The sequence below is a fragment of the Bufo gargarizans genome, chromosome 10 (assembly GCF_014858855.1).
Source record: "Bufo gargarizans isolate SCDJY-AF-19 chromosome 10, ASM1485885v1, whole genome shotgun sequence".
NCBI lineage: Eukaryota > Metazoa > Chordata > Amphibia > Anura > Bufonidae > Bufo > Bufo gargarizans.
In genome coordinates, this window is record NC_058089.1 from 47,493,284 (window position 1) to 47,518,839 (window position 25,556).

The 25,556-nt window shown below is 44.9% G+C and overlaps 1 protein-coding gene across 8 annotated transcripts in view; it reads right to left on the minus strand.

Annotated features, from left to right (window-relative positions):
• Nucleotides 1-2,590: 2,590 nt before the first annotated feature.
• The window catches only part of PACSIN3 (protein kinase C and casein kinase substrate in neurons 3), a 70,375-nt gene continuing 47,409 nt past the window's right edge, over nucleotides 2,591-25,556 (minus strand). For 5 of the 8 annotated variants that reach the window (XM_044269384.1, XM_044269387.1, XM_044269386.1 and 2 more), the window contains 10 exons: nucleotides 24,083-24,171; nucleotides 22,912-23,068; nucleotides 18,574-18,809; nucleotides 16,676-16,831; nucleotides 15,427-15,602; nucleotides 13,867-13,987; nucleotides 12,520-12,659; nucleotides 11,689-11,751; nucleotides 10,459-10,616; nucleotides 2,591-3,667 (listed from right to left, as the gene is read on the minus strand). In XM_044269384.1, coding sequence (XP_044125319.1) covers nucleotides 3,552-3,667; nucleotides 10,459-10,616; nucleotides 11,689-11,751; nucleotides 12,520-12,659; nucleotides 13,867-13,987; nucleotides 15,427-15,602; nucleotides 16,676-16,831; nucleotides 18,574-18,809; nucleotides 22,912-23,068; nucleotides 24,083-24,124 — 1,365 coding nt within the window. In that variant the 5' untranslated portion in view covers nucleotides 24,125-24,171 and the 3' untranslated portion in view covers nucleotides 2,591-3,551. The remainder of the gene's footprint in view (nucleotides 3,668-10,458; nucleotides 10,617-11,688; nucleotides 11,752-12,519; nucleotides 12,660-13,866; nucleotides 13,988-15,426; nucleotides 15,603-16,675; nucleotides 16,832-18,573; nucleotides 18,810-22,911; nucleotides 23,069-24,082; nucleotides 24,172-25,556) is intronic. The other 3 variants (XM_044269390.1, XM_044269389.1, XM_044269391.1) reach the window with 3 other exon arrangements.

Below are 25,556 nucleotides of genomic sequence, written 5' to 3' on the forward strand. Positions count from 1 at the left end.
TCTTTAATTGCTCTGGCCGATCCTAAAGAGATTTTACCACAATACAAACTTAACCCCTATCCACAGAAGGGGGTCGACGTGCACACTGGTGCTCTATTGAAAGTCTATGGGACTGACTGGTACTTGTATACAGCACTCTGCTATCTTCATCAGTCCCATGGACTTTGAATGGAACATTACACGTCTGCTCAACCATAGCCTCGGACATAGAACCCCCTTAGCCTCCAGTTCTGGCAATCAATGGTGTCTCAGCACTCGGGCCCACACCGATTTTGCAATTACCACCTATCCATCCTATAGGCAGAAATGGCTCTACCCCTTTAAGCAGTGAAGCTACACAAAGTGTCCCTTTAAATAACAATTAGGACAGAAGCTCCATAAGCAATAAAAAGGACTGCAGACAAGCATGTTATTAACGACCGTACTACGTATTTGGATCAAGAATGGGCTTGTAATCTTTGCTTGCCCTACTTGTAGCATGCTTGAAGAGATTACCAACAGCTTACAGCACAGGCACAAGGCAACCCCCCTCCCCCCAAAAAAAAAAAAATACATTTTCTGAATTTTATCATCTGCTTTCCAAGATTTTAGAAAGTACCTGCTAGTTATTCCCCCCCAATCCTTCACCTATCAGGGGTGCGTTGGTTCAGTAGTAAGGAGCGACAATCCTCTGGCTGCCTACAACCTCGTTATCCTGCTGTTCCACTAGGAGGCACTGTTCCCACTGAGCAGCTCCTTCTAGGAATTTTGCAAACTAAGCGATAACTTTAACCCTTCCGACCCCACGATGTTCACGCATATTGGCAATCACTTTTTAATCCACTTCTTATAAACGCTCATTGTCTACACGGTAAAGCCATATCAAAATAATGCTGACCACCACTAGTATGAAGGGAAAGGATCGGTCATGTTGAAGTTCGACATGCTGATCCTTCCCCCACCCAATCAGCAGCTGTAGCGAGGGAAGAGTCGCAGCCTCAATACACAAGATACGCGGCTCGTTCACCGACTGTTCTTATGTGTATGGACACCCTATAATAAATAAATATATATAATTTTTCTTTTAATAGACCAACTGGCCGTTGCCATTTCCCTTGTCCAAGGGGAGCATCTCTTACACAGTTTCAGCACAACTGTAGGGACACGACCCCAAATTAATGCCCAGTTGTCAATTTTACCATTTCTAAAGGGAAATGACAGAGGAACCACACAATGCAGAATCCTAAGTAATGATGGTACAGAATGGTTACATTGGATATACTCATTTAGGCTTCTTGCACACAACAGTGTACTGGCCGTGCCCGTACTGCGGACCGTAAATTGCGGCCCACAATGCACGGGCACTGACCGTGGGGCAGCTGCATGCGGATCGCAGACCCATTCACTTGAATGGGGTCCACGATCCGTCCATTCCGCAAAATGATAGAACAAGGTCTATTCTTTTGCGGAACGGAACCTAGCGGAAACACTCCATAGAGCTTCCGCTCCGCATCTCCGGATTTGCAGACCCTTTCAAGTGAATGGGTCCACATCCGTGATGCTGAATGCACACAGCCGGTGCCCAGTGAATTGCGGACCCACAATACGGCCACGGCCGTGTGCAAGAGGCCTTACTAAGACGCACGTCAGGAGAGCCGATAGGTCTCCTATATAATGCTTCCTAAAGCATGTTCAAGCTAAAGAAATTAAACTGTGAGCAACTCAAGGGCCAGATACAGCAATATTAGAGAGTCAGGTTACTTTCACATCTGCGTTGTTAATTCAGGTTTTGAGATCCGGCAGAGGGTCTCAAAACCGGAATTGCATGGATGCATGACATTTAATACATCCGGATCAGGTTGTACTAAATCAAAACGTAACAAACCTGATCCGGTGTGAAAATCATTGTAAGTCAATGGGCACCGAATCCAGTTCTTTCGCTAGCAAAAAAAACGGATCCAGCACAATTGACTTACATTCATGCCGAAACTGGACACAAAAACGGAAGCATACTTGTGCATCCTGATCAGTTTTGTCCTCATTGACAATGAATGGGGACAAAAGTGAACCGTTTAATTAAACCGCAGATGTGAAAGTAGCCTTAAAAAGGGGAAGGAGTTGTCCTAGATTTTGATACTGATCCTCAGGATAGTTAATAAATATGTGATCAGTGGGGGGTCCGACTCCAGGCAGCCCCGCCAATCAGCTGTTTAAAAAGGCCACAGCTCTCCGCTGAGCACCCTCTTCCCTAGGGTAGTGACGTTCACATGGCATGGGCACAGCTCAGTCCCATTCAAGTGAATGGGCTGCAATACCAAGCACAGCCACTATACAATTTACAGCGCTGTGCTTGGTAAGCTGTGACGGGCCACAATGCTCACCGGCCTCTTCAAAGAGCTGATTGGCAGGGGTGTCGGGATCCTCACCAATCTGATATTAATGACCTATCCTGAGGATCCTAGGCCATTAATATCAAAATCTCGGACAACCCCTTTAATAAATAAAATTCACTAAAACGCCAATTAGGCCCCATAACTTGTCCTTTTACACATAAAATGTTCCTTCTGAGCCAAAATAAAGGGAATCTACAGAGACCATCACACACCTCGGGTAAAAACGATGTGGATTTTATTATCATTTAAATAGAAAATACATTGTTCACAATAAGGTCACTTGCATGATGAGATGGCACAACATTTTTGAACTCTTCTCTGTCCATAGTGCTTCACAAGTCTCATGCTGAACCCGTCGGCCTCACGAAATTCGAGAGAGACTTTAAAAGATGAAATATTGTAGCGGGGGGAGGGGGGGGGTTCTAAAATATAGGGAGTGATCTCCACCTCTGGCAACAACTCAACTAAACCCTCAAACCTGAAAATTACAAAAGTATCAAACATCCCAACATTGGTGTCCAGCAGGAAAAATCCTAAAAACATACCCTGCTAATAGGGAAGCATACATGTCACCTGGGTACCTACAAGGGGCCCGGAGACCAGCTGCTACACAATTCCGACCCTTGGACATCAAAGTGTTAACATCATTTTTGGAAAAAAAACACCTTCATCCACCCTAAGAGGGTGACTAGTATTTGTTCTGTGCAAATGTGGGCAGGAAAAAAATAAATAAATAGACCAATTAAGGCTGTCCCGTCTTTTAACTGAGGAAGCAAGGCCTGGCCTGGCCTGCTGATCCCGAGGGCGACAGAGACAACATACCGACCCCATACCGTAGTGGGTTTGGTTTAGAGGAAGCACTTTGTGTGTTTTTGACTCTTGATATATACATTTGGGTGACTCAAGCTAGCTCACCTGCACTCTTCACAATGAAACTTTACAACGCACATCCTCGGTTCACAACGCTGCAGGAGCGCAGCCAGGCATAATATTTTCTGGGTAATTTTTATTAAGAAAAAATATATATATATGTAACTGCATGTCTAAAATAATATGGTAAAAGCAGCAATGGATTCACTAGAAGTATCCAATGTTCATGGGTTGGCCCCCCCTTGTCCTTAGGAGGATCTGGGGCGCACACGCACACGGCTCGGAGGACGCTCAAGGTTTGGTTCACACTCAGGACTCCGCGTCTTCCACGTAGTTTGCGGGATAAAGTCCAATTTTCCCAGAGCGGAGACGTCCCCGACACCAGCCCTGTTCGTCTTCAGGACCCAGTTTTATGAGCTCTTCTCCTGTAGAATACATAAGGCTGAGTTGCAATGTGGCATTATATGGTGGGATTATATTACCACAATGAAAAATATCAATATGTGAAAGATGATACAGACTATTGCATCACACGATAGGTCCTCTTAAAGCTAAAACCACCACGTTTATAAAAAAAAAAAAAAAATTATATAATTTTTTTTAAAATATACTTTATATATAGAGATCTGCATAAATCTAATATATATTAAGCAAATATATTGCTGCATTTGTGGGAGGGGAGGCCGATTACAAGGCTATTTATACGTACCTGTGGGCCCAGGCTGGCTGATTACAAGGCTATTTATACGCACCTGTGGGCCCAGGCTGGCTGATTACAAGGCTATTTATACCTACATACCTGTGGGCCCAGGCTGGCTGATTACTAGGCTATTTATAGGCACCTGTGGGCCCAGGCTGACGCCGATTTCACCCACCCACCCAATCTTACAGTCACTTCACATTAGGGTGGCCCCCTTTAGGCTGCCCTACCACAGCAGTTATGGCATAACTCCACTGCTTGTTGTAGATAGGTTAGGGTCACCTTTCTGATAGCCGATCCGACCACAAATATAAGAAAGTCAACGGACCTTTGATTACCTCATAGACATGTGACCAGTAATATTGCGATATTAATGGTAACATGGTGAAGATGTCATCAAAGGTCCTTTATCCTATAGCTCTCACAGTTCGCTGATAAAAAGGCCCTAGCGGCACCCCTGATTCTAGGTATATACTATTATGGCAGGTGGAACACCTAAATTAGCACCACTAGTTAAACTACAACGGACACAAACAGTACTATTATGGAAAAAAAACACGATGTTATGGAAGTAGGTACTAAAAAAAAAAAAAAACAACTTTGATTTTAAAAAATATTAAAGGGCTTCTACCACCAGAAATACCGTTATGTAGCTGACTGATATAGCGATGCGCTGATGTCAGCACTACATAACTGTTTTTTTACCTTTCTCCCTGCAGCCGTTTGGGTAAAAAAAAAAAAAGGACTTATAATATGCTAATGAGCCTCTAGGTGCTATGTGGGCGTAAAATCAGCACCTAGAGGCTCCGTCCACTCACCCTTTATCCCGCCCAGGTCCTCTGTTCTGCCCGCCCCGCTCCTCTTGATTTGATGTGACGATTCGCAGCAGCGTTGACCAAATCCCGCGCCTGCGCCGTTCACTTCAGTCTTCGGCGCAGTGAGTGAATGATGCGCTCCTGGTGCCAGATTCCTCACTGCGCCGACTATGTCACAGTGAGATAGCGGGCACCAGGAGAGCAGCCTTCACTCGCTGCGCCGAAGACAGAAGTGAACGGCGCAGGCGCGGGATTTAGGCAACACTGCTGCGAACAGTCACATCAAATCAAGATGAGCGGGGCGGGCAGAACGGGACCTGGGCGGGATGAAGGGTGAGTGGACGGAGTACCTAGAGGCTCATTAGCATATTATAACAGTGCTTTTTTTTTTTACCAAAACAGCTGCAGGGAGAAAGGTAAAAAACATACTGTTATGTAGTGCTGACATCAGCGCATCGCTATATCAGTCAGCTACATAACGGTATTTCTGGTGGTAGAAACCCTTTAAACGTTTCACTAACACAGTTAAGAGATTTGATGATCAAATCACTTACTTTCTTTAATAATTTGTGTTTCAATGACTATTGTATTACCTACTCTACATTTATTAATGCATGCTTTACTAAATAAATACTTTTAATATCTAAACAATATTCTATTAAAAATATTAAAACTTTTCACTAAAACAGTTAAGGGATTTGATGATCAAATCACTTACTTTCTTTAGGGAACATCATCTTCCGTGAATTGATCATCTCCCTTAGGGATTTGATCAAATCTCCATTTTCATCATTTCCCTGATTATTATATAATATATATATATATATATATATATATATATATATATATATATATATATATATATATATATATATACACAGGTCCTTCTAAAAAAATTAGCATACTGTGATAAAGTTCATTATTTTCTGTAATGTACTGATAAACATTAGACTTTCATATATTTTAGATTTATTACACACAACTGAAGTAGTTCAAGCCTTTTATTGTTTTAATATTGATGATTTTGTCATACAGCTCATAAAATAACCAAAATTCCTATCTAAAAAAATTAGCATATTTCATCCAACCAATAAAAGAAAAGTGTTTTTAATACAAAAAAAGTCAACCTTCAAATAATTATGTTCAGTTATGCACTCAATACTTGGTGGGGAATCCTTTTGCAGAAATGACTGCTTCAATGCGGCGTGGCATGGAGGCCATCAGCCTGTGGCACTGCTGAGGTGTTATGGAGGCCCAGGATGCTTCGATAGCGGCCTTAAGCTCATCCAGAGTGTTGGGTCTTGCGTCTCTCAACTTTCTCTTCCCAATATCCCACAGATTCTCTATGGGGTTCAGGTCAGGAGAGTTGGCAGGCCAATTGAGCCCAGTAATATCATGGTCAGTAAACCATTTACCAGTGGTTTTGGCACTGTGAGCAGGTGCCAGGTCGTGCTGAAAAATGACATCTTCATCTCCATAAAGCTTTTCAGCAGATGGAAGCATGAAGTGCTCCAAAATCTCCTGATAGCGGCTGCATTGACCCTGCCCTTGATAAAACACAGTGGACCAACACCAGCAGCTGACATGGCACCCCAGACCAATCACTGACTGTGGGGACTTGACACTGGACTTCAGGCATTTTGGCATTTCCCTCTCCCCAGTCTTCCTCCAGACTCTGGCACCTTGTCTTCCGAATGACATGCAAAATTTGCTTTCATCCGAAAAAAGTACTTTGGACCACTGAGCAACAGTCCAGTGCTGCTTCTCTGTAGCCCAGGTCAGGCGCTTCTGCCGCTGTTTCTGGTTCAAAAGTGGCTTGACCTGGGGAATGCGGCACCTGTAGCCCATTTCCTGCACACGCCTGTACACGGGGGCTCTGGATGTTTCTACTCCAGACTCAGTCCACTGCTTCCGCAGGTCCCCCAAGGTCTGGAATCGGTCCTTCTCCACAATCTTCCTCAGGGTCCGGTCACCTCTTCTCGTTGTGCAGCGTTTTCTGCCACACTTTTTCCTTCCCACTGAGGTGCCTTGATACAGCACTCTGGGAACAGCCTATTCGTTCAGAAATTTCTTTCTGTGTCTTACCCTCTTGCTTGAGGATGTCAACGATGGCCTTCTGGACAGCAGTCAGGTCGGCAGTCTTACCCATGATTGCGGTTTTGAGTAATGAACCAGGCTGGGAGTTTTTAAAAGCCTCAGGAATCTTTAGCAGGTGTTTAGAGTTAATTAGTTGATTCAGATGATTAGGTTAATAGCTCGTTTAGAGAACCTTTTCATGATATGCTAATTTTTTTTGATAGGAATTTGGGGTTTTCATGAGCTGTATGCCAAAATCATCAATATTAAAACAAAAAAGGCTTGAACTACTTCAGTTGTGTGTAATGAATCTAAAATATATGAAAGTCTCATGTTTATCAGTACATTACAGAAAATAATGAACTTTATCACAATATGCTAATTTTTTTAGAAGGAGAATATATATATATATATATATATATATATATATATATATATATATATATATATATATATATATATATATATATATATATATATATATATATATATATATATATATAGATCCGGAAAAAGGACGGCACACCGGTCTTGAAAAAGTAAAAGTGGTTTTAATCAACCTTGCGGTACAACGTTTCGGCTCCAATACTGAGCCTTTCTCGCTTGAGAAAGGCTCAGTATTGGAGCCGAAACGTTGTACCGCAAGGTTGATTAAAACCACTTTTACTTTTTCAAGACCGGTGTGCCGTCCTTTTTCCGGATCCATTGATTGGGGTAAGGAGTCGATTCCCCTGGAACGTGCACCCTATTTTTCCCGTGGAGTAGTCAGTGCCGCCATTTTTCATATCCTCTCTCTATATATATATATATATATATATATATATATATATATATATATATATCATTTTTTTTTTAAATACCTTATATATTTTGAGATCTATATTAGACACGCATAACGTATTTTTCAACACATAAGACGCACTTTCTTCCCCCAAAGTGAGGGAAAAATGTCAGTGCATCTTATGGAGCGACTACTAATGAGCGCTTTCCATTATGGAAGCGCTTATTAGTACCGGAGGACCGGGAAGCGCTGAACGCAGTGCTCCCCGGGCTCTGTACTCTGCACGCTGTGCGCGTCGGGTAACAGCAGAGCCAATGGCAGGAAGAAGAGAGCGCTGGAGGTAAGGAGCGTCGGCGTCCGGAGCAGGAGAGATAAATGGATTTTTTATTTTATGTGATCTGCGGCTGGGGGCTGACCAAATGAGACATGGAGGTCACATTGGGGCTGTGAGCCAAGGTCCGATTAACATTGGGCATTGGGGGTCTGATCTGAGGTCTAATTAAAAATATTTCTTATTGTCCTCCTCTAAAACCTAGGTGCATCTCCGAAAAATACGGGTGTATACTGTATATATTTATTACATACACAATTATGGCACTATATAAATAATTAAGGTTGTCTCGAGTGTGTGCAGGAAATACGGTAGGTTCATTTTGACGTCTCATACACATGTGAGCAATGCGTCACTTACCTTGTGTTTCTATCAGAGCAGATGAAACTACTGTACAATATATACACAGGAGGGACCTTGGGAGGTGTCCCTCTGCATCAATACCATATTTAGATAACAGAAACAGCTCCACTCTTGATCACTGGTGGTGTCTGGTATTGCAGCTAAACATTATCCCCAGGAATCCAGAACAGCAGCAAGATCAGACACAGCCTGTTGACTAGAGTGGTGCTTTCTACCCAAACTGGCAGGTTACATCTAATGGGTGAGACACCTATTAGACAGAGATTCTCCATTTCTTTAGCAATTGCAATAAAGGAGTTCACCGCATAAAAAACATTTATCACCTATCCAAAGGGGTCCGACAACTAGGACCCCACAAATCACTACAATAGTGGTTCTGAGGCCCCTTCCCGAAGAGTCTTAATGAAGCGGGGGTCACATGTCCCGTGGCTCCTCTTAATCTCTATGGAATTGACGGAGATGGCGGTTTGCATAGACGTTAAACGGAGCAGCAGCATGTATGTGTGACCACCGCTCTAAATTCCTCTGGAATGGGGCTTCTAGCGATTGCAGGGGTCTCACAGGTTGGTATCCTGTAGAAAGGTGATACATGCTTTTTATTAAGAAAAAGGTCTTAAGAAAAGGCATTCCGGAGCTGAATTTGCAATACTCTCCCTGTACCAACATTTCAGATAAAAGCCATATACAAATAGAAAATTATAGACTCTCCAATATAGTACATTGCCACACAAACCCTTATCTGCTGACAAGCTGCTATTCTTTGTGAGTGAAGCGACAGAAAATTTTATTTTTGCCAGAAATTGCAGATTCTGAACAAGATACTGTGGTGGACATTACCGCACTGGTACAATACTGGGAAAGTAAAGGGGTATTCCCAATATTTACTGCAAATGCACAGAATAATCCGTAAATGACTGACAGATGCAGGTCCCATCTGTGCACCCATCTCAAGAATGGAGATCCCTCAGTTCTGTCTCAAGTAGGCGCCGCTTCCAAACTGGGAATGCAGAGGTGGCGCAGATTTGGCCAACAGCCTAGCACAGAGAGTATGGCCGTTTCCTTAATGCCAGCCACCTCAACCAATCCCCTGAATTGGGGATGAGGGACCCCCATTCTCCAGATAAGTCCTGTGGATATGTCATAAATGTTTAAGATGGGAATACCAGTTTTAAAAATAGTCTGTCAGCAGTTTTGTACCCATGACACTGGCTGACCTGTTACATGTGCGCTTAGCAGCTGAAGGCATCTGTGTTGGTCCCATGTTCATATGTGTCCGTATTGCTGTTTTATTATATGCAAATGAGCCTCTAGGAGCAACAGGGGCGTTGCCATTACACCTAGAGGCTCTGCTCTCTCTGCAACTGCCATGCCCTCTGCACTTTGACAGGGCCAGGCATTATGATGATTTCACTGCCTGGACCTGTCAATACAAAGTGCAGAGGGCGCGGTAGTTGCAGAGAGCTAGAGCCTCTAGGTGTAATGGTAACGCCCCCATTGCTCCTAGAGGCTAATTTGCATATAATAAATCATCATCATTTTTCTCAGCAATGCAGGCACATATGAACACGGGACCAACACAGATGCCTTCGGCTGCCAAGGGCACATGTAACTGGTCAGCCTGTTTCACAAATCTGCAGACAGACGCCCTTTAAGGGAAACTATACTTTTGGGATCCACTTGTGATGTTATGAAAGTAAATGCACTTGAAGTAGAGGAACCCAAGGGACACTCCCATGGCTTCAGGGAAAGATTAAAATAACTTCATCTTGTGGTTCCAAAAAGGTGGAGTTTCCCTTTAAGAGGATATAGCCTTCTGAACCTATACCAGTATTCACTGCATTCCCAGTACCACAAATGCTGGATCGCTGGTGCCGAGTCTTTCATCCAGTTCCAGCATTGTGTGGGGTTTTAACCTTGGTCCCATGAAGTTAGTGCTATAATTAGTGCGGTGTTAACGGTGGAGGATTGGGTGGGTGGAAAATGTGGTAGCAAGACGCGTGCATCATGCACAGGTGCAAGCCTGCGTGCGTTGCCAGATCCATGCACTAGGCCTGATGCGGGATGGAGGATGGAAGGTATGGGAATAGGGGGTGACGTGCCTGTGGATAGGAAACATGAAGGGGGGTTAAGGGAAGGTTAGTGGTGTATACCTGCTGAAAAGCTCAGCTCGTCAGCCTCCTGTCCAGTGTAATCATAAAGAGCTCGCACACGCACGCCCTCTACCTGTGATACCTCCCGGCCATTACTGTCCAGTGACTTTTTAGGACTGTCGTCTTCTGACCACTCCGAGCCATCATCCTTCACAGTGCTGCAAGAACCACATAGGTTAAATACCACTGAACAAGACAAGAACCCAAACTGTGATATAAAGAGCAACTCCACCCTAAAGGCTTCTGCAGAACCTGGCAATATGCATCATCCCCATAACAGTGAATGGCGCGGGGGCGGCACTTGCACGGCGTGCCCTTCATTCACCACTACAGGACTTCTATAAAACAGCCAAGCATGTGCCGTGTGCTCTCCTTCACTTCAGGGGCCCGTACTGGAGATAGGAGCAGGTCCCAGACGGGGGATCCACACCTATTTGATATTGATAACATATCCTAGCGATATTCCATCAATGTGTGAGACTCGTGGAGGCCCAACACCCAGGATCTGGATCAGGGATGCTCAACCTGCGGTCCTCCAGCTGTTGTAAAACTACAACTCCCACCATGCCCTACTGTAGGCTGATAGCTGTAAAGTGTCTGGGAATGCTGGGAGTTATAGTTTTGCAACAACTGGAGGGCGGCAGGTTGAGGATGCCTGATCTAGATCATATAGTCCAGGGATGCTCAACTTGCGGCGGCCCTCCAGCTGTTACAAAACTACAACTCCCTGCATGCCCGGACAGCCTACAGCTATTAACCTACAGCAGCTGGAGGGCCGCAGGTTGGGCATTCCATAATGGACAACTCCATTAAGATTGCCAGTCTGTTATCTTTACCAGTGAAATATTAATTCTGGTGGAAGTTCTCTTCACAGGACAAATGGAAACCCAAACACATACAAAAAGTAGGCTGTAATAACTATCTTTCCAATCCAGTATTTCAATAAACTCTTTAACTCTACAACAGATTATATATAATGTATAGATGTAAGGTTTTGCTGACCACCATAGATTCCCCAGTGAACGTATAACCACCAACACCCGGAAGACAGATGTGTGAGGAGAAAGTAGAGCGGAGTCTCTAATTAGAAGAGGTCCATGATGGACAGGCTAGCCAAAGAAAACCCATCACCATAATAAGCTAGAGTCAAGTTAATTGGGGAGAATGTAAGCGGAGTATAGACAAGGGCACCACGCCTTTGGAAAAACTCGACGTGGGGCCTGTACTGACTCTGAACGTGGGATATCCGTTAAGGTGGCATAGAAATCCTGGTCTTCGTCTGCGTAGGAAAACCTGGGAGGAGGACTGTCAAACAGATTGTGAACTGACACTAAGCCCGCCGTGTCCCAAGTCCCAGCAGCGTCATCATATTGTGGGCAAATTGGCAGAGTCTCAAGTAGTGTTGCTCAACCAGTGAATCTCCGGCTATTGCAAAACTACAACTCCAGCATCCCATGGCAGCCTGCGGCAGTCCAGGCATGATGGTAATAGTAGTTTTACGGGTTGGGGAGCAGTGATCTAATGCAGGCGAGTGGCAGCAGAGTGCGAATATGAAAATATGCCTTGTATACCCCCATACTGCTATATAAAAAAAAGGTAGTATAAATTTCTCTATTCCATTCAACGGGTAATGAATGTGTAAGGCCGCATTCACATGACCGTGGGACAGCGAAACCCAATCTGCAGATCACAAACCACAGATCCACAACACATAGGCACTGGTTGTGTGCACCCAGCATCGCAGTGTGGATCCATTGACTTCAATGGGTCCACGATCCGCAGGATGCAGCTGAAGAATGTATTTTCTTTTGCAGCGTGGAAGCACAAAGGAGCCCTTCCATGTCCGTGCCCCCGCGCAGCAAAAGTTAAGACATGTCCTATCTTCAGCCGCATCTTAGGGATCACGGACCCATTGAAGTCAAAGGGTCTGCACTGTGATGCAGAGTGCACACGGCCGATGCCTGCTGATATGCGGTCCGTAAAATGGGCATGGCCGTCCCCAACGGTCCTTAATATAGACTCGAGCTTGAGGCAGTTGGTCACAAAAAAATTCTGACTCACCCTCGGTTCAGCTGTTGGGTGGGGGTCCCTCCTGAAACCCCATCCTTGGCTGGCACGATGCCAGTGAGGGTCACCTCCTCTACATTTTTACCACTGCGTTCCTTCTTGTTGATCGGCCTCTGTGTCTCTGGAGACCACTCCTGCATTTAGAGGGACATTCCGTAAACATCTGCTGAACATCTCGCTGGTATCTACATCGAATGATTCAATATGGAACCTGTCGCACACAGCTTTGGGCCACCATTACAGCATTCATCATGTTTACCCACATATAGGTGGATATATTAAGTGGTGACGGAAAACCTCCACCCTACACAAACAACATGTCTTCGTAGAGCAAACATCTCAAACATAGTGCCCCAGAAGACGGCAAGAACTTCTGGACAGACAAGTTCTACTGCGGCGAATGGAAAAACCTTTAGCCCAAGCAATATATTTTCCTACTTCCAAATTTAACAGATTTTTCTTTCCGCAGGAAATGGACCCATTCTTTAATGTGCTAATTCCAACACATATTTGCAGACATACAGCTTCCTTTCAAGAAAGGGTTCAGCACCGGTTTAAAGCGCGGGAGGAAACAGAGGATGTTTATCCTAGGGGGGACTGAAACCCGCTATTCGTGAGATCAGGAAGGAACACTTCACATTTGGAAAACAGAACCCAGACCAAGTAATATCCGTCTAACTAACCGTGATAACTCAGCTTGCAACACGACTGTACACTACAAGAACCTTCTAGTAGCCAGAAAACCTCAATAGGCAAAAAATTCCAAAAAGTACAGGTCCTGCATGGCTGCTTTCTTTCAAAATTTGTGCCACACCTGTCCACAGGTTGTGTGTGGTATTGCAGATCAGTCCCATTCACCTTAGGCGGAGTTGACATCAGCATTCAGCCTTTCTGTTCTCCTGCTCAGTTATAGGAGCAGGAGAACGGAAAGGACAGAATCAGAACATAACTGAGCCGAACTGAGCCTATGGACCCCATAAACTAGAATAGGGGTCCGTTAGGTTTACTGCTCAGAAGAGGATTTGGGAGGGAGACAAAAGTTGTGTGCGCAGGACTTTTGTCTCCGCTCCAAAATCATCTTCTGAGCGTAAACCTAACGGACCCCATTCTAGTCTGAGGGGTCCATAGGTTCCGTTTGGCTCAGTTATGTGCGGATTCTGTCCTTTCCGTTCTCCTGCTCCTATCACGGAACAGGAGAACGGAAAGTCTGAATGCTGTTGTGACTTCAGCCTTAACGGCAGCAATACCAAACACAAGGAGTGCATATATGCAATTGAATCCTGGAACAGGATATATTGAAGCCTAGTATACGCCCATCTAACAGTACAGACCAAGCCTTACCTCGAACTGAGGCCAGTTCATGGCCATGCCCGGTCCATGGGTGTTTCTCCACCATTTCAGATCTTGTTGATCGTCAGCTGTCTGGATTCCCTGATGCAGGTCTCTGTACAAAGCATGGAAGCTGAAAGAGGGCAAAAAAGTTAAACATTTACACATGTAAAGTGGTAACGGCCACCATTGCAACGCATGTAACCCTATGGTCAGCAGTAATTGACTGGAGGCAAGAGTAAAACTGCAGAAACAGGGCAAAAGTACCCATGAAAATGCTGCAGCTTTGCCCGAGACTGTACTCTGCATTGCACAAAAGTGAAACCCACAGTAGAAATCTGTGACAGACATGCTGTGGATTTAGTGTATGGCTGTCGTGGCCAGGATAGCAGAGTAGCGGTGATCCTACAGAAATGAATGGAATCACAGCACAAGTCACAAAAAATCCAGCAGTGTTGGATTGTTTCGTGACTCACGCTGCAATCCCATTCATTTCTATGGGATCACCGCTCCTCTGTAATCCTGGCCACGATCGCCATCATGTGACCAGTGTCGCCGGACCCTTAAAAAGCCGCAACCAATGTTATCTGATTTGTGAAAAACTCATCCTCTGTTACTACTGTAAACGCTGCAGATATCATCCTAAAGTCCTGTGGAAACTCCATAATATTTATGTCAATTGCGACCGTACCCAAAGGGTTTTTCCGTAAAATGCCACGTTTTCATGTTTTGTTTTTGCCCAAAGAAGATATGGAGAGATATTATTTGAAAGTCTACAACAAAACGGCATCGATTGTAGTGAATGTCAAGGGGTTGTGCCAAGTTTTTAAGTTATCCTGCGCCCACAGGATAGGGGATAACTAGCTGATCGCTGGGGGTCAGACTGCTGCGCTTGGCTATCTGGCAATCCCTTAGAGCAGGCATCCTCAAACTGCAGCCCTCCAGCTGTTGCAAAACTACAACTCCCAGCATGCCCGAACAGCCTACAGGTATCAGCCTACAGCAGGGCATTGAGGGAGTTGTAGTTTCACAACAGCTGGAGGGCCGCAGTTTGAGGATGCCTGCCTTAGAGAATCAATGGACATGCACGGCCATGCTGCTTCATCAGAATGGGGCCCCTGTTATGATAGTTACGGTTCCCTCCCAGCGGTAGGACCCCCAGCAATCAGCTAGTTATCCCATAGCCTGTAGATAGATGCATTAAAAAGTTAGCACAATGTTTGTGGCATTTTAGTGGCTGTAAAAATGTACAGGGATGCCTAAAAGTGTACAAGGAGGTCCACATCCAGTGTTACAGATGCATCATTTTATTTATTTTATATAGCGCTACTATATTCCGCAGCGCTTTACAGAGATTATAATCCAACTGTCCCCAGTGGGGCTCACAATCTAAGGCCCCTATCAGTATGTCTTTGGAGTGTAGGAGGACACCGGTGTACCCGGAGGAAACCCCCGCAAACACGGGGAGAACATACAAACTCCATGCAGATGTTGCCCTTGGTCGGATTCGAACCTAGGACCATCATGTAGTGTATGTGCTGGTTGAGGACAGCCTGCGCAGTCTGTCGTTACCTGTCCTTGCTGGAAAGATCAAGGTGCTTATGAAAATCCAGCAGCATTTCCTTGAAGAAGCGCAGGCGCTTCTGCTCAGCCTCCTGGCAGCTCTCGAACTGCTGTTCCATGTCCTCCATGTAGCGGGGGTTGTATCGATTCAGCTCATCAAGAGCCTTCTCATATGCAGATTTCTCCTGTAATTAAGTCAGAGCAAATGAAAGTGAAGAACTAAATTAGCAAGGCATGGATACACCAAACCATAGTATACGTCACACTTAAAGGGGTATTCCAGTTCAGTTGTGTTAAGTTATCTATTAGATCAGCGAGGGTCCTCCTGCTGAAATCCCCAACGATCAAGAAATTGGGGGCCTTGCACCCTGTGAAGCCCCCTGAAATGATTGATCGGTCGGGCATGTGCACAGCCGCTCCATTAATTAATTTCTATGGGAGTTCTAGAGATGGGGGAGGTGCTGTACCCGGCTATCTCCAGAGTGGCAGTGCACATGCCGAACTGGCTGATCGATTTATTTCAAGGGACTCCACAGGGTATGGGGTCCCTGTTCTCGTGATTTGTGGGGGTCCCCTGCGATAGGACCCCACCAATCTAATAGTTATGCTGTGGATAGGGGAACAACATTACACAATCGGAATGCTCCTTTAAAAAGGGGTTGTCCCACCATAAGAACTTAGCACCTAACCAGAGGATAGGTGATAAGAGTCTGATCATTGGGGGGGGGTGACGACCGCTGGGACCTTGAATGATCATAACAGGATACCCAAGTCCCCGGGGTGAATGGAGCGACGGTTATGCATGCCAACTGCTGATCCCTTTATTCTTTATGGGACTGTACTCCGTTAACTCTGGCAGTCCTATAGATGATCAATGGAGCACGCATGCGTGACCGTCATTTTGTTCTCTTCATAGGTGGTGGTCCCAGCAATCAGACCACTACCATTTAGATACTTGTCAACTATCCTGCGGAAGAGTCATGAGTTCTTATGGTGGGGCAACCCCTTCAAAAATGGAAATATTTAAGGTCAGAAAATAATAATAATAATAATAATAATAATATCTGCACCAGTCAGTGTAGCTAAATGGGTCTTCTTTTGGATAATCCCTCACCCAATGTCCAATTACAACATCTCCAATTTGCAGGGTTTGTCCTGCACAGCAAATTCCCAGGACAGCTGATGGGAAGGTGGTCAGCTGCATCCCATCCACATTAAAAATAAAACAGTAGTCAACCCCAGATCTTCTAAATCTGACCTTCTCTGCTTCCTGGCTGCATCTCTCCACACGTTCCTGCAGCTTACGGATTTGCTCTTGCGACACAGAGGCATCGGCCTTTGAATGATCCTCTCGTACTTGGGCCGACTTTTCATCCTTTCGAGCTACGTGGTATCGCTTTTTTGAGGTTTCCACCTAAAAAGAAGAGAATGCGTGTGTATGCAAGGATCACGTTCATCTGACAGCTATCCCATTTGTATGGACCGTTTTATGAAGCACTAGAGGCCCTACTCAAGAACTACCAAAAACTAGAACATTTACCCAAATGGCTCTCATTATGTGCCGCATGTATGAACGATCCCACAGAAAACTATGGGATCAGTTCTGGCTTCAGTTCCTCTCCGCCGTTTTCTGCACCACAATGGAGAAAACTGATCTCGATTGTTGGATATATGTCAAGTGGGCCTTAAAGGGGTGTTCTGGTTGAGTACTTTAAACGTAAAACTGGGTCAGAGTGGGGTCCAATAACCATCAATCTTTACTCACTTCACCGATCCCCGCCACTGCTTCCGTCCACGCCTCTTTCCACTTCTTGGTCCTGGGTAGGACACCCTGGAAATGGCTTGGACTGTCTGTTCATCCAATCACTGGCTGAAGCGGGTCAGCCCTGTGGCCAACGATTGGAAATGGTTCAGCCAGAGTGTCGTGCCCAACACCAAGAGGTGGAGACCACAGAAGAAGCCGAATAGCAGCGCCGACTGCTTGTCATATTACCCCACTAGCCCTTTAATTCAGTGAACATGTGCCCCCCAAAAAATAAAGAATGGTTGTCGGCTTATAGTCAAGCCATTCTAGGGCTCCATCTCCTGCCCATTTCAGGTCAATGCGGGACGGGAAGTGCCGCCAGCCTGTGACCGCTGCTGCCAGTCACGGGTCTCAGTGGTCACATGCATGAGCTTGAATGGCACCTTTTTAATTGGTTTCCTTAATGGGAATACTTTTAGCGCAGATTTCTAGGAAATTTACTTTATAATTTGCACCAGTCTTAAGCTTTTCGGGTTGACAAGCATTTTTTTTTCCTGCCAGTTAAAAAACAAACAAAAAAAAACAAACACTTTCCCTATGGGGGAGGCTACACTGCAAGTTTTTGATTTTAACTATTGAACTACAGCTGCAGTCCAAATTAATGCAACCTTGTGGACGGCCACTGTCTTTAAATAGTTAAAAATTAATCACTGCGACTGTAGTCCAGGCCAAATACTCATAACATCACTCAACCCTTCTACACAAATATGTACTAATGAGGAAGCGCACCCGCCACAAAGCATTGTATTCAGCGGTAGCGTAAAAAAAAAAATCCATGACAGGAACTACAACTCTGATACGTCACACAATGGATTTACTGATTAAAACCATCTTGCTACAAAATATTTTTATAAAAATAAATAAATAAAATTTGGGGGGCATTATCTCAAAAACTACCTCTACTTAGGTGTACTAAGCACTGAACGAAGACCTCTTCAATGTCTTTGTACAGGATGAGCTGCAATATCACATGTAACCTGCCAATAGATGAGGCGCTGTTGTAATTTAACCAATAGAAAAAAAAAAAGTGTACTTCACATTTACACTGCATCCATAATGTACCTTTGAGGTAGCGCAGCAAATCTGAAGTCCCCATTCAGAACTTAGGGTTTACCATACAAAATTCAGTTTTAACCCCTTCATTACCGAGCCTATTTTGACCGAATTTCTCGTTTTTGCTTTGCTAGATTCAAACATTTTTCCCCATCAATCTCAACTTTCATTTTCTTCGCATCTGATACTGCATACATATGAACACAAGGCATGAGTGAAGAACACCCACAGGTCAAGCTTGTGAGGACGGGGAGTCACAGTATCTCTATAGCCACAAGTCACGGCTGGATGGCACTTACGTCCTTGAGCTTCTTCAACCAGGGCTTCTGAGCCTTACTGAATCCCTCCTCTGCCTCCTTCGTCTCTCGAAAGCCTCCAATCATCTGCTTGTGATAGCCTTCTTTCTGCCAGTCCCGCACCTTCCCACTGTCCTCGTCCCACAGCTGATTCCGCAGCTCGGTGTGAATCTCGCTGAGGGCATCTGCTGCTGTGAGAAAAGCTTGCCAGGCCTTCTCCAGGGTACCGTACTGCGGACCTGTGACCAACAAAATAAAAGCGGTCAGTATCGCCACAATGTCACTTGCTGATGCAGATTCCACATCTCAGAATACAGCTGTATGAATGGCAACCTGGATTCCTACTGTAAATTATGAGACACTGATATGTATGATGACACGATCATGTGAACATCCCCTTAGAGGAGGGTGGCCTGCTGAGCCCACTGAAATGTGTAACATGGCTTGGGTCAGGCTCGCACGGCATCTAGACGTGGCTCACTTTTGTCCAGGCCTGACATGACACAAGTTTGCAAATGATGCACATTTTATTCCTTTAATGAAACTGTTTCGTCTGACAAACCTCCTGGGCTTTCCAACGGCTTACAGCAATTTTATAGAGTTGCAATTACAAACCACATAACCTGAGAAACCGGATTGTCCGCTTGCTGGAGTCAATTATGGAAAGATCACACGTGGCATAAAGGAATGTTCTGATACATTTTCCCCTGGTGTAGTCCAGATCAACTTTTCTTATGCAGGACTCTCATTGAGCAATCCCCTAATACATGGGATCTGCCCCTGAAACTTAGGGCCAACTTCCGGCTGTCCACAATTACCCATAACGAGAGCTGACTGTCAGAAGTGAGCGCAGAGCGGCTGCTATATCTTCAGTTATACAGTAATTATCGGACATCTTTCCCCCCCCATCATACACTTTCCACTATTAAAATCGGCAACACATTCCCCGTTCAGGAAAGCGAGTGGTCCCATGACTGCAACACTCCGCAGACTACATGTCCCATGCTTCTTCAGTCCCTGACTCTCCAGTTTGTTGCATTGTACCAAATCACAAAATCTAATTTTTTTTAGACCTCCTTCACACAAGCACGTTTTCAGTCCGGATGCACGTTGTGAACAGACAGCATTCGGACTGAATTTTTCGATTTTCCTTTCAATGGGTCTGTGCACATGAGCGGCATTTATCACTAATCATCTCTGTTCAAGACCCCAAAAAATTAAAATTGCAGAATATTCTAATCTATGGTGCGTTTTTCATGCAGCTCTGGCCCCATAGTGAGAAATGGAAGGCATCCGGATGCAATGCGCTTTTCACTGATCGTTACTAGGAGATGTTGAGAGTTATTCTTCACGAGTTAAAAACGGATTGCATCCACGTGGAGTAAACTGAAGCAATGAACGCAATTGCAGAAAAAAACTGATTTAACTTGCGTGCAAAAATCACAGATTTTTCCCTGAACAGATCCAGACTCCTTCTGTATCGCTTGTGGGAAACAAGCCTTAGGCCTCTTTCGCACGAGCAATATGGATTGTATTAGGATCTTTTCATTAAAAAAAATGATTTTACAGGCAAATTCAGCTTTCTCCGCTAATGCGTTCAGTGTGTGCATTTTCTGGATTGCATGCGTTGGATTGCACACGTGAAGAAAAACTGAATAATAAATGCAAGTCTCCAAGCAGCCATCAATGAAAAGCGCATTGCATCCGGACGCCTTCCATTTTTCACACAAGCCCCATGGCCGCGAGGAAGATGTACAATACAAAACATGCTGCAATTTTTCTTGAATGCAGAGATGTGTAAACAAAAAAAAAAAAAAAAAAAAAAAAAAAACACACACACGACGCTCATGTGCACGGACCCATTCCAATGAATGGGTCAGGATTCAGTCCGAATTCTAAGTGTTCACTACACGCATCACATCCGGACAGAAAACTCGCTCATGTGAAAGAGCCCTTATACTGTGCATGCGCAGTGAACCTGGCAGCTGGGAAACTGCAAGTGCAACGCGCGTTCACAACAGGTAGGACCATTATCTATGGTGCCCAGCTATACATAAGCCCACATAGAAAGAGGGGGCGGCATCATGGATTGATCCCTGTCAGGGATAATGTAAGTGGATTACTCAGAAATGGTTTTTTTATTTTATTTACTTCCTATTGGACAAATATCTAACTATGCATTAGCTAGCATTGTATTCATGGGCAAATCATCCCCTTTGCAATGTAGGGTTTCCATCGCTGCCCTAACCAGTGACATATGTAGTATACAGGCACCTGTGTACGGGCAATGGAGAGGGGAGGTGGGCTGTACGACAGCGGCCACATTGGCGTCTCCTAACTCACAGACAACATAGGTGCCGTCAACTCTCCCTTCCCAGGCCTCCCCAATTACTCAAATTATCCTCACTTTTATAGGGAGCAATTCTAGTTCTAGTAGTAGAATAAGGCAATTACCGTAAATGCCATTGCTCCATAGGCAAGTGCTGAATCAAAAGGAGACCCTCAGCCCTACGCAAGCTTTGATTGTGTATGTGGTCACATTGGTTGTGACTAGAGAAGGAAACTTCCTTTATCGTCCCAGCTGTATACACATTAGCAATGTTTAACCAAGAACATTGTGTTTTCCTTGTCAACCGTGTCACGGTAATTAGTGGCAATTAATATGCATTAAAGTGATATTTTTAGCCCTGTGGGTATAGGGGGTTGGTTGCAGAACTTGCATACTAGTGTGACAGGCAGTGTTGCGCTTGCGCTGTAGCCTTATAGACCTTCATTACCGTGAGCCCCCACCTTTAGATCATTAAATAGCCATTCCCGGAGCAATTGACATTGATGTCATAGTAAACGTATGCATGGTACCATGGCGGTGATGCTGCTTGGCAGAATACTTAGACCGCCTGCACACAACACAGAATATGCACGGTTTTTGTACATGGGTTCCAAAGCGGAAAAACTGTGGCATAGTACAGTACCAAAGAGAATGAGTTTAAACACATTTATATGTACACTTTACTGATGTTCCACCATGTCAAATATAGGCTTGTGGTTTTAGCTGTGGATTTCATCTACTGCGCACCAAAAAACGCTATTAGAAATTGGTGTTTTTGATGCTGTTTGAGTGCAGAACTGCACGGGATCTCCTGCGCGTTCACCTTCAGCCACATTAAGGGTAAGTCCACACTGCGCGGATGTGCTGCAGAGTATTGCACTGCTGTACAAGCCGCAGAAAGATCAAATTAACCAAGTAAAACCAAATGGTTTATTGTTAGTGGCCGTGCACTTTGCGAGTTACCGCACAACCGTTAACCATGAAAATCCAATAAATGATTTGGTTCTAAGCAGTTAATCCGATTCTGCGCCTGCGGTGGCTTGTACAGCTGCACGGTACTCAGCTGCAAGGCAGCCATGTCCCAAACACAGCATGTCCGCGCCATGTGGCTGTACCCCAATGGTGGCCAGGCACTAAACGCACTAGATATGGCTTGACCAACCTGAGGAAGGGCCAACTCGAGCCCGTTTTAAACCCTGCGCGTTCGGCATTGCCTTCTAGTTCTGGCGCATGCGCAGTGAAGCTGGGTGTATTTGCACCTGGAATACTCCTGATAGGCTGGTGACATCTGGGATATGCACAGTGCACCAGTGAAGCCAATTGATAAGGGAATTGGGAATACCCAATTGTCAATATATCCATACATTTTCATAGAAGAATGCAAAGATACTCCAGAAACGTATTTTGGTAAGGAATTTGAGGCCCAAATTTCCCCACCATCATGTCTCCTCTTAATTTTCACACGTAGATTACATAATATCACGAGTCCTTACATACAAACGCATTCATTACAAATACCATTAAAGGAGGCCATCAGAATCTCTGCCGTAACCAGGTACAGCACGAGTGGGGGCGTGAAACACATTTGCAAACATAGCTTTACTGATGTGATGCGAGGTCTAATTAGGAGAAAAAATAAGTTTTACCCAATATGCAAATTCGGTTACAAGTGTCCAGTGGGTGATCCCAATTGCGGCAAGTGCCTTCTCTAAAATCCCTGACCTGCTCCTCCTCCATCTATGTCTTGATTGGCGACCCCTTTGCAACCTGATGTCACCCTCTCCAGTGCTAAAATCTCACGCATGCGCTGTCCGATCACGGGATGGCACGTGCGCAGTACTCTCCAGCCTGTGGGCATTGGCTTCAGCGACGTACTGCACAAGCATGCAGCGCAACTGACAAGTAACATTAAAATCGTCCCAGCGACCATATTCCCACCGATCAAGTTTTACAGTCCACCCTATGGACTGTAAGTGGTAAGGAAAGTGCTCTTTAGGTTTTGGATCTCTTACCCTTCTCCAGATTGCTCCTCCACTTGCGACTCCAGTCTGTGAGCTGCTGGGCATAGCTCTTCTCAATCTTGGCCCGCTCTCTGAAACAGGTGACCAAGTCGTTACACAGCCGGTTTCCGTCCTCGATCCGTTTTACGGTGCGACGGTAGTTGCCGGCCTAGGATGAGGAGTAAAAGGTAAAATCATCTATGTATTATAGAGCAGGCATGCATAGCCTATAGGTTCATCTATATATTTAATATGCAGGGAAACTCTGGACTGCCTGTAGGTTCACACCGGCCATGCGTTACACTATATGGTCAAACCTTGCAGAACTTTTGGCAGTGTGTATCAGGCCTCTTTCACATGTCAGTGAATTGCAGATGTGTGCTGGTCCATGGCCTCCATCATACATTAACTTTAATGTGTGTATTCACAAATCCGTGGACCATGGTGACCCCACAGAAGCACACCCTATTTTGGTCTGCAATTATGGATCCCTCACGCACATTATAGTCTACGGGTTCGTTAAAAACCATGGACACAACATGGATGCCACCCGTGTTTGATCTGTGGATTTCACTCACCACTGGAACAAGATGTTCTGGAAACTAATGTTCAGCCACACAAAAAAATGGACACACTGGAGAAGCACGGATCCTTCATGGCTGAACCACTGACTAGCTTGTCATGGACGTCATTAGTGTTGAGCAAAGTGAGCTTCGAATGCTTCATCTAAAGTCGCTTCGTTTACAACTTCGGAATAATACTGTACGGAGATCCGTCTCCGTACAGTATTAGAATGTATGGGCTCTGATGAGCCGAAGTTAGTTATTTGTGAAGTCGGGGTAATAGCTGGAACCGAAGCAAAGTTCGGTCTTCCACTTTAAAAATGAACTTCCGAATTTATTCAAACGAAGTCATGCGCTACTTCGCAAATAACTTACTTCGGCTCATCAGAGCCTGTACATTCTAATACTGTACTGAGATGAATCTCCGTACAGTATTATTCTGAAGTTTTGAATAAAACTACAATTTATAATATCTCTGCGAGTCAGAACATTCTTGTATACATCCAGATGCTGAAAATCTGTACAGATCGAAGACGCTGTCCATCTTTTTTCCCCCATTACTGCCGTTCGCATGATATAAAAAAGGTAAAGAGTTCTTCGGTCGTCCACGTGGCACTCACCTCATAGAAGCTGCCCCCGGCAGGGCCCCCTCCCTCGGTCATGACCGCGGATTTCTTACAGCACAGAATTTTTGCAGATTAGAGGGACACTGCAAAAGAAATGAGAATCAATTTAAAATGCTGATCCATCTGACTATGCTTTAAAGGGGATGCGTCTACTTAAAAAATAAATCATAATCCTTTAATATATTAGGGAACTCTTGGTTATTGGAGGGGTCCTCCGTTTTGGATCCTTGACAGAGTGAAGAGCAGTTAGAGAGCGTCCCCAGTCCTGCATTACACACAACACATTGATATGGATGGACATTGTGTAATGCTTCATTTCGCCTGTGGTGGTGCTGCAGGAAAACCGAACACTTACTACCAGGTTTAAAGGGGTTGTCCGACTTTTTGATATTGATGGCCTATCCTCAGGGTTTGAAAAAGCCCAATAAGGCGGATCCTCTGCTCCTGGTTATATTAGTGGGCATAGGGCTTTGGGTGAAGTCTGAAGACCCTTGTTCAGGTGGACAACAAAACGGAGAGGTGACCATGCATGTCTATTCACTTCTATGGAAGTTACACGGCTGTGTGCACGACTCCCATTACAGCGAATGGAGAGAGCCATGGACGTGCACAACCACGTCTCTGATCCAGTGGCGGGATGGTCGGGGGACCCCTGTTCTGGATATAGATGCGGGTCCCGCCTCTGACCCCTGCACCTGTCACACATCTCGTAAATATCTATAAAACGTTTTCACCCTAACTATTCGGAGATGTATAGGGACCCCATCTCTTCTCGCTGGTGTTTAAGACTGGAAATGACTCTTCGACCCCCTATGGCAGCTCACGCGTTACGTAGGGTATCACATTAGTCACACTTCACTCTATAATCTTTGGCCCAAGTGTGAGATTTGTTTAAGGATGGCTCCCGCTGGTATGATAGCACCCTGCCGATAAGAGAATCCCGGCGGTCGGGATCACAGAGACCGTTCCCATCTCTTCTGTTTACCAATTCGTCAGCCCCCCCCCCCTCTATCCCAACAAGCATCTTTATTAAAAGAGCAGACAATCCAAGAACGGAAACTGTTCTCACTCCCAAAATAAACATTGAACGCAGGCCTAAAATATCAGCACCTGCTGCCAGCAGCCAGAGGCGCCCCCTCCTTCCCTCCCCATACAGGGGTCTACTTGCCTCATCGGGACATGGAGGAAGGCTAGCACGCAGGACAAAATCCAAAAAGGTCAGATTTGCCCCGTCAACCAAGCATTAGGAAACCGACGACATCACGACGGGTGGTGGCCGACATAATAATGCCCCTATTACCAATACAGAACTTAAAGAAGTTTCTCATCCACCCAATATGAGGAAATATGCCAAAAATAACCATTACAGTAAGTTTATAAAATGTATGTCCATTATAAATATTGAAATGTAAAATTCTCAATATTTTAATACAAGCAAGAATAGAGTGAAACCCCCCCCCCCCAATCA